Consider the following 10,000-nt stretch of genomic DNA (forward strand, 5'->3'; position numbering starts at 1 on the left):
CTATTTCATTACCTGCGTGAAGAGAAGAAACTCAGTTGTGTCAAATATCTGCAATATTGCAACAAACTAAATTTCAGGATCAAACCGTTTCCATGAAGAACCTTTTCCTTGAATAATGAGGCACAAAATACACGACAAGCTTTCTTTCAAATAATTATTGGCTGTTACATTTCGAATAATTTTTTTTACCTGAAGACTGTGCAAAGTTGATCACAGATCCACGTAAGGCGTTCGATTCGTTCAATCGTTCTCTGTCTTTGTTGAACCCATAAGTTGCCAGATAATTTTCCATTTGGTTTCAGTGTTCTACATAACAGCGCACTTGGTAAAAAATTAGAAATATAGCTCACTTTGATTTCGGCTCGAGGGGCGATAAATTGTTGTCGAAGTCCATTACCCGTCGCTTTTAAGATTCCAGGTGTTTGTTTTTCACAGCCTGCCTAGTTTATCCGACTGACTTTCCATTATTGAGCTTGTTTAAAGATCCACTAAAACGGCATTAGCGTTACATGACTTTCGATGCCATTGCAGGCTAAGTTAATGATTCTACAGTGTCCACTAGAGAAATATACGCATTTCCACTACCTTCTCGTTCCTAAGAAAATACGCGCAGAAGGCTCTATGCACAAAGACACCACTTACCAGGGGAGTGACAGGCAACACTTTTACCGACACGGAAAAAAAAATAAAGAAAAAATAAAGATAAATATAAATAAATAAAACGAACAAATGCCACCCACTTTCCGACTGGGATTGCCATACGGCAACCCAGTAACATCAGGTAATTTAGTTTATGTAATAATAATAATAATAATATTTAATATTTCTTAGGCGCAAATTAACATGTGAATATGATCAAATGCGGCTTACAAAGGAAAAAAAACTAAGATTAAAAAACAAGTTTAAAAGTTAAAAAATAGTTATTCACAATTCTGGATATAATAAAAAGACTAAAATATATATGTCTATAAATATCACGAGCTTTTCATAGTGTAAGCTGCTGTAAATAAAAATGTCTTTAATTTAGACTTAAAACGTTCAAAATTTTCCTCCTCCCGTATTTCACTCGGCAGTTTGTTCCAAAGTGATGGCGCAGCAGCAGTGAAAGCCCTGTCACCGAGTGTTTTCTTAGTTTTCGTGGACGGAGGTGCTAACAAATGTTCAGAATTAGACCGGAGACCATAAGTGGAAGGATTCTTAATATGAATAAGATTACATATATACTCAGGTGCATGACCATGTATGGCCTTGAAAGTTATTATTAAAATCTTAAAATCAATTCTGGTTTGAACTGGTAACCAATGTAGAGAGTATAAAACGGGAGTTTCGCGGCTAAAGCGCGGAATTGAACAAATCAGCCTAGCAGCAGCATTTTGTACTCGTTGCAGCTTATTGATGTGAGTGACCGGTAAACCATAAAGAAGACTGTTACAATAATCAATGCGTCCCATTATGAAAGCATGCACTAGTACCTTGGTGGACTTCATCGTAAGAAATTTCCTAATACGTCTTATATTATGTAAATGATAAAAAGCAGCCTTGCATGTCTTAGCAATGTGCGTCACTAAGCTGAGGTTGGTATCAAACCAAGTTCCAAGATTTCTTGCAACAGTAGCAGGAGCAACGCTGACATCACCGACTGATAACTTCTCGATATAAACTTTGCTAAGCTGTTGTCGTGTACCGATTATTACGAATTCAGTTTTGTAGTCGTTTAACTTTAACTTGTCAGTAATCATCCATGCTCTGATTGCCTTTATGCAGAGTTCCATCCGGCTTTAATTGCTTCAGATTGACTTGATGAGGTGTTAGGATTGAAGGACAAGTAGAGCTGTGTATCGTCAGCATATGCGTGTGCTACAGGGAGATGATGTTTTATCACCCCAAATAACTTGCTAGAATAGATGGTAAATAGCAGAGGTCCCAGACATGAGCCCTGAGGCACACCATATGGTAGCTTGATACTGTCAGAAAGACAGCCTCCTGAAAAGACGCGTTGTGATCGGTAGGAAAGGTACGACTCAAACCACTTCAGAGCCGTTCCTGTGATGCCAAGACTCGAATGTAGACGACTTTCAGGATCTTTTGCAGAATCTATCTTTTTCAATCCGGCAACAAAAGAAGAAATTATTGTTATTGCGCAATCATTTGTATCCAACAAAGCTGCGGGTTATGATAACATTCCAATGTCCCTCATAAAAGAATCTATCCAATTAATCTCTGAACCTTTGGCTCACATTATTAACTTGTCGATTGCTCATGGCATTGTACCAGATCAAATGAAGATAGCACGGGTAATACCTTTATTCAAAGCTGATGACCAGTCGTTGTTCACTAACTATAGACCTGTTTCAGTTCTACCTAGTTTTTCCAAATTTCTTGAGAGAATAATTTATAACCGTTTAAATGATTATCTAACTAATTTAAATGTCCTTTGTGATGAGCAATATGGCTTTAGGAAAAATCACTCCCCTACACTTGCTTTGATTGATTTGTATGATAAGATTTCCTCTGCTTTAGATCGTGGTGATATAGCTGTTGGTATTTTCCTTGATCTCTCAAAAGCATTCGATACAGTTAATCATAATATTTTATTTGACAAACTTGAACACTATGGTATACGTGGACTGGCCTTAAAATGGGTAAAAAGCTATTTTTCTAACAGATTGCAATTTGTAGATTTCAACGGTCATGTTTCTTCTCGCTTTAATATATCCTGTGGGGTTCCTCAGGGCTCTATTCTAGGGCCTTTATTTTTTCTTCTTTACATTAATGATATAGTCAATGCATCTACGGCACTACAACTGATTTTATTCGCGGACGATACCAACATTTTTCTGTCTGGTAAATATCCTGATTATTTGGTTAATCAGCTGAATATCGAGTTAAATAAGTTGTCAGTATGGTTTAGGGTTAATAAGCTTTCACTGAATCTTAAAAAGATCAAGTTCATAGTGTTAAAACCAAACCAAAAACGTAGAAGTTATAATTTTCAAATTTTGATAAATAAACAACAAATTGATCAAGTTAAAGAAACAGTCTTCTTGGGAGATATCTCATGTGGCTAACAAAGTGTCGAAATCAATTGGAATGATACAGAAATCAAGTTTTTATTTATCTTCATACTCTTTACGTGTATTGTACTTTTCACTTGTTTATCCTTACTTGTTTTACAGTAATATAGTTTGTGCGTCCACCTATAAAACTAACCTTGTTCGTCTGGTAAAATTGCAGAAAAGAGTGGTGAGAATCATAGATAAATCTCATTTTAATGCTCATTCTGACCCTATATTTAAGAAACTTGGAATCCTAAAATTCCATGATCTTAACCTGTTACAACTTGGTCAATTCATGTTCTCCTATCAAATCCGAACTCTTCCTCCCAAGTTAGCTAGCAAATTCACTCTAAACAGTCAAATTCACACATATTATTCTAGAAACTCTCATGCATTTCGTCTGCCTTTCTGTCGGACTAACATTAAACAATTTTCTGTTTTCTATCAGGGACCTAAATTTTACAATTCTCTTGACATTGATATAATGAATTCTTCCTCAACAGCTTCCTTCAAGAAAGCACTTAAGTCATTCTTTTTTAACAACTATTCTGAAAATTAAGTATTTTGTTCTTCCTGTGTCAAATTGTTTTCACCCTGTAATTTTACTTTCACAACTGTTTACATATTTCAACACCTTAATTAAATGACTAAGTGTTTGTAATTGTATGCTTCATTACCAACTTGTAAGTTCAAACTGTTTTTAATTTCCGTTCATTACTTTATATTTCAACACGTTAAATAACTAAATGTTTGTAACAACTGTATTCTCCGTTGCCAACTTGCATGTCAACAATAGATAGATGCTTTTACTTGGGGAGGCCTAATTTACATAAGCTTAGTAGTTTCTTTTAGGCCTCCTCGCCACCAATGTAATTCAATAATTTTTCTTTCCATCTTCTCTTTTTTGATTGTTCATATTTGTATTTTAATTTCTTCTTTCTGTGGCAAAAAATAAATAAATTAATTAAAAAAAAAAAAAAAATTTAGTGGTCTACCGTATCAAAAGCCGCACTGAGATCTAAAAGAACTAAAAGTGTCACGTGCTGGCGGTTCATATTCATTAGTATGTCATTCTGGACTTTTAGAAGTGCAGTCTCGGTACTGTGGCCTTTTCTATATGTAGACTGAAACAGAGGATATAGGCCAAGATCCATCATTCGATTGTATGTTTGGTCATATGTGTATATGTTGTATGTTTTGGTCATATGTGTATGTTTGTATGTTTGGTCAAAGATTCAAGCAATGTTGTTTGGTTATAGGTTCAACCGAAGTCAATGGAAGCCGTAAAATTATAAAAACAATATTTAGGAAATTTACTTGTACATGTTCATCATCAGTTGTTCCTTCTCATCGCATTCCGCTTGTGCTTCCCAGAATTCCACGAGATTCCTGTGACCTTTTGGTGTTTCCGAACTTAAGACTTCGCAGATTGAGCAAAATTTAATAAGCGAGATTCTCTGATATTTTTGCCGCCATTTAAAATACTCATTGTAAGCAATGTTGTTCTTATCTAGGAAGTGCAGATAATCTGCGAGATCTTTCACTGTGTTGAAGTCCAATACGTTGATATAAGAACCAGGAATGGCAAGTTTGGCGTAGTTTGCACCTCCCATTACAACTGGTATGACATTCTCTTCTCCTATGTAAAGAAAAAAAAATAAAGCAATGAAGATATGGTAGGTTAGACAGTTATGAAAGAATGTTTATTATTTGTACCAAATGAAATTTAAAAGCATTCAGGCGGTGGCGTGGGGGTCAGCAACGGCAGAATGACATCGATAGGCCAAACCCTGTGAGAAGCCCATTGTCCGACTAACTCCATCATCACGCCTAAAGACACTCTTATGATTGGACATTGGAATGTACGGAACTTGTACAGGGGAGGGGCAGCAGCGCAGGTGGCTAGAGAGATGGAGGGATACAAAGTGGACATATTGGGGATTAGTGAGTGTAGATGGACAGGAGCTGGGAGACAGAGGATAACATCAGGACAGACAGTGTTGTATGCTGGTGAAGAAAAGGTGCACGAAGATGGTGTGGCCATTATGATGAGCAAGCGAGCAGAGAGAGCCCTCATGGAGTGGACCCCGGTGAGCGAACGGATCATTACAGCTAAATTTTACTCCCGCTTCAGGAGGCTGTTAGTGATACAGGTCTACGCGCCACACAACGAGAAGCAGAAAGATCACTTCTATGAAGAACTGCAGCAGACGATAGACGGATGCAAAAGAAACGATATTGTGGTACTGATGGATGACTTCGACGCTCAGGAGGGAGGAGACAACAAGGGATAAGAGAGTTGCATAGGGAGACATGGGATGGGACACAAGAATGACAACGGAAAGAGGCTGTGTGATTTTTTTGTGGCAAATGGCCTGGTCATCACAGGAACATTGTTTCAACACAAAGATATTTACGAGGCAACATGGGTCTCGGCAAATGGCAGAGTGAAGAATCAGATTGACCATCTTTTGATCAGTAGGCGGTTGAAATCTGCAGTCCTCGACACTAGAGTGCAGAGGGGGGCCAACGTCAACAGCGATCACTACCTCGTAAGGACTAGGATTCGGCTGAAACTCAGCAAGTACGCCAACATGGAAAAGTTCAAGCCCAGGTTCAACACGAACAAGCTGAAGGATAAACACACAAAACGCATGTACTGTGAGGCAGTGGGGCGGAGGTTAGAGGAGAACAGAGGAGAGGAAAAGAAGAGGTAGAGGAGTTGTGGGAGGAACTGAGGAAGGTATTCGTGGAGTCAGCGGAGGAGGTCCTTGGGTTCCAAAAAGGAAAGAGAAAAGTCTGGATCAGTCAGCAAACCTGGAAGGTAATGGACGAAACGAAGGAAATCAAGACCAAGCTGGACAGTACTAAGTCAGAGAGGATACGGAACAAGATCAGGGAGCAGTACAGGGACAAGAGAGAGGACAAGAGGAAATGGATGACAGAGAAGGCCCAGGTAGCAAAGACAGCAGCAGAGAACGGGAGAGCTAAGGAGTTGTACGACATCACCAGCCAGTTGAGCGGCAGGGGGCCGAGGAAGACAGCGGCAGTTACCAACAAGGAGGGAAGACTTTAAGGAGAAAAGGCAGGCAAGATGGAAGGAGTACTTTGAGGGAGTCTTGAATAGGGAGGCACCACCAAACTCACCGACAGATGAAGAAGTGGGGGAGGGGGAGCTGGACATCGATACGGAACCACCAACAGAGAAGGAAATTTAAAGGGTGGTGCAAACTCTCAAGAATGGGAAGGCACCAAGAATCGACCAGATAACAGCAGAACTGTTGAAGGTTGATACATAAAGCACCTGTGTGGAACTTGGGCACCTCTTTGACCTGATTTGGCGGGAAGAGAAAGTGCCGGAGCAGTGGAAACAGGGCCTGATATGTAAGATACCGAAGAAAGGGAATCTACAGCAATGTGGAAACTGGAGAGGAGTGACACTGCTATCTATTGCTAGCAAGGTGATGGGAAAGATTCTGATTAGCAGAATACAAGATGGTGTGGGCCACAGGCTGAGGAAAGAGCAGGCAGGATTTAGATCAGGGAGAGGCAAAGTCGAGCAGATCTTCATCCTACACAACATCTTGAAACAAGTGGACGAATGGAATGCAACTATGTACTTTCATTTTGTCGACTTCGAGAAGGAGTTCAACTCGGTGCACAGAGACAGTCTGTGGAGAATCATGAAAGCATATGGGATTCCAGACAAGTTCTTAGGATTGGTGAAGGCGCTGTATGACGGATTCACATGCGCAGTGATTGATGAAAGAGAAATAACGGAGAGATTCCCGGTGGTCACCGGCGTGAAGCAGGGATGTTGCATGTCGGGATTTTTGTTTCTCATGGTCATTGACTGGGTGATGAGGAAGACGGTGGACGGACAGAGAACAGGTATCAGATGGGACTTTACAATGCTGCTGGAGGACATTGACTACGCAGACAACCTGCTTCTACTAACATCAAGGGCAGACCACATGCAGGAAAAAACAGCCAGACTAGAGAAAAATGCAGGCAGGGTAGGCTTGAAGCTAAACCCACAGAAGTGCAAGTGGATGAAGGTCAACAGCCGGAATAACGAGGGACTGAGAGTGAGAGAGAGCATGGTGGAGAAAGTGGACAGTTTCACCTACCTGGGGGCGCAAGTGACTAAGGACGGAAGAGCAACATTGGACATCAAGAAGAGGGCAGCACTGGCGTATGCAAGCCTCAACAGGCTCATTGATATCTGGAGCGCAAGAAACATCAGTAAAAAGACAAAGGCTACGCTTTTCAAGACGTTAGTGCTTTCAGTGCTTCTCTATGGCTGTGAAACATGGAAGATGACAAAAGGAGAGGAAAAGAAACTTAATATCTTCCAGACCAAGTGCCTTAGTAGAATCTTCCGCATCAGATGGCATCAGCATGTTCCAAACAAGGAAGTGCTGGAGAACCAATCAATGACCAGGTGAGAAGGAGGAGATGGTGCTGGATTGGACATGTCCTGAGACACGAGGCAATTAGCGACTGTGCTGTTGCCCTTGGATGGAAGCCAGAGGGGAAGAGAAGCAGAGGCAGACCCAAAACTACCTGGCGTCGCACTGTAGAGAAGGAGAGAGACAGACAAGGATGCAGCAAATAAGTAGAAGCAAGGCAGGCGGCAAACAACCGCTAGCAGTGGAAGAAAGATGTTCGGGCCTTGTGTGCCTCTGGCACAAGGAGAATTAACTTAATTGAAAAGCTTCACACCAGCAGCCAGTTTTCCTGCCCGCTCGTCCAGGACAACAAACCAAATTTTAAATTTTAATTTAATATTTTTCACCACAGAAACTTGAAGACTCAAAGCTTGACATGGATTATGGGAAATAGTCATAGATTTTTTAAAAGACAACCCAAGTGTATGGGACATAGGACTTGAACTCGTCACCTAAGCACTTGACCACCACAACACCGGCTGCTTGGGGCCCATATTTTAATTCCCCGCGAATTGCTCGGAGGTTGATAGCAAAGGATATCCGGAGTTTGAGTAGCCAATCAGCGTGCGCGTTCAACGCTATTCACTGTTTTAGTATACACTAATGCTGTCTGTGTTATTACTCAGCAACAAACAAGATTAAACAGTGCTAAGGGTCAGTTTCCAAACTTCAGGATAAAGCTAAACATTTTAAAATCAAAGCTTAGGATCAAATCATTAATCTAGGTTAGGCATAATTACTTTTTTAGCAGGGATCTTCTATGGGAGACTTAAATAAGTGGGTTTTTTTTCAATTCGGCGGTGTCTTGATCTTCAGTGATGAAGTAGAAAGAAGCAGTTCCTAAAGAGTGGAAACTCCGGGTTCAAATCCAATCCACGGATATGATTTTTAATTTTCTTATTTTCTCTGCTACAAGTCCTGGGACACAGTGTCCTATATTAACGATTACAGTAAATTCAAAGCAAATTACGAATTAACGATTATCCTTAACTTAGAGGAGAGATCATGTTGTGTCAACGACAAAGGAGGCAGAGAAGAAAGACCCTGGAAACGAGGTTGAAACTTTCCATCGGTGGACCAGGTAAAATGGAACTGATCATGCATGGAGATGAAGAGTACATGATGAACAGTATTCTAGAATAGTCATCTCCTTAAAAATGGGTACAAATTCAGTTTCATAAAGGTATACATTATAAAGACTGTAGTTATTTAGTTGTACTTAAATGAAAGTGTCCTTGCCCGGATATCAGCCATTTTTTTGCTATTATTACCAAACTAAAACTTAACTTGTATTTGTACAGCTACATGTATTCTTGCAGTATTAGATGAAAATCAAATTTGGCATAGTTGTCATTTATGATTGCAAATGCGAAAGCTGAACCTAGTGGGAAACACAAAACAGATATCACAAATTTATTTAGTTCACATGTGACCTGTCCATTACCAACATTTAGTTTCACTTCCAGATCTTGTGGGCTTTAGTGAGTGATGAAAAAAAGAAATTTCCTGAACCGAAATCTCTGAATACAGTTGGAAATCTGGCAAGTGGGCGGGTGTGTTAAAAAGTTAAAAGTGTGTCCAGATCCAACTTTTTCCAAAATAAAAAATAAAAAATTGGATCGGATTCAGAGCCACCTTCAGCTTTACAAACTTTGCAAAAAGTTGGATCTCAACCCACTGATGACTTTCCAGCAATAAAACATGGGGATCACGCAGATTATTTTTTAGTTATTATCACTTGAAGCTAAAGTTTCTGAGAGGTTATAGTGTTGCTATGGTGACCTGTTAAGTTGAAAAAATGTGTCCTTTCCCGCGAAAACGTATGCTAACGGTTTTGTGTTAATTAAACGGGTAAAAGTCAACGGATAATCAACGGGTAACCAACGGATTTTCTAGCAACTTAAACGCTATTCTCAACACTTCCAACGGGTGCACAAAAAACCCTAACGGTTTGCAATTTTTTCCCAACGGTTTGTCAAGATATCTTCAACGTTTTCTCCAACACTTTCAACGAGTAGAAAAAGCCGCTGTATCAACAGTTCAAGTTGTTAGCCAACGCTTTTCAACACTTTGGACGCTCCGCAGTTGCTTTTCAAATAGGGAGCCGCTTTAGAAAAAAACAGTGAACTTTTATCCGTTCCGCTACGGGGCAATAGGCGCATGGTCCCGTTGCGGAACGATAAAAGTTCACTGTTTCTTTACAAAAATTATTGGAATCGTTCCACCGACTGTCGACCAAAGAGCAAAGGGGCCATAGGCGCCTATTGTCCCGTAGCGGAACGGATAAAGTTTCACTGTTTCTTTACAAAATTGATTGGAACCGTTCCACTTTTTATCGGACCCGTGCCATTTTTGCTCTGCCGTGTAAACGCGCCCTATTCTAATATCCCTAAGTAATTAAAAATAACACCTGTAATTGTAATTATTGCCTTGTTCTACCTGGAACATGTGTCCCAGATAAATTTATGGAAAAGGCGGCGCTTATGCTCGTCC

General features: G+C 40.1%; 1 protein-coding gene and 1 pseudogene across 3 annotated transcripts in view; one reads left to right on the top strand and one right to left on the bottom strand.

Moving 5' to 3' along the window:
- Positions 1-3,253: 3,253 nt before the first annotated feature.
- Positions 3,254-10,000, bottom strand: part of LOC137985322 (3-galactosyl-N-acetylglucosaminide 4-alpha-L-fucosyltransferase FUT3-like) — a 19,089-nt gene continuing 12,342 nt past the window's right edge. The window contains exons 2-3 of one of the 3 annotated variants that reach the window (XM_068832918.1): positions 4,380-4,695; positions 3,254-3,995 (exon numbers count right to left, since the gene is read on the bottom strand). In XM_068832918.1, the coding sequence (XP_068689019.1) occupies positions 3,905-3,995; positions 4,380-4,695 (407 nt within the window). In that variant the 3' untranslated portion in view covers positions 3,254-3,904. Of the gene's footprint in view, positions 4,696-10,000 lie in introns of all 3 variants that reach the window. The other 2 variants (XM_068832914.1, XR_011119284.1) reach the window with 2 other exon arrangements.
- LOC137985314 (craniofacial development protein 2-like) lies at positions 4,901-6,132 on the top strand (annotated as a pseudogene).

The sequence above is a fragment of the Montipora foliosa genome, chromosome 2 (genome assembly GCF_036669935.1).
Source record: "Montipora foliosa isolate CH-2021 chromosome 2, ASM3666993v2, whole genome shotgun sequence".
Lineage (NCBI taxonomy): Eukaryota > Metazoa > Cnidaria > Anthozoa > Scleractinia > Acroporidae > Montipora > Montipora foliosa.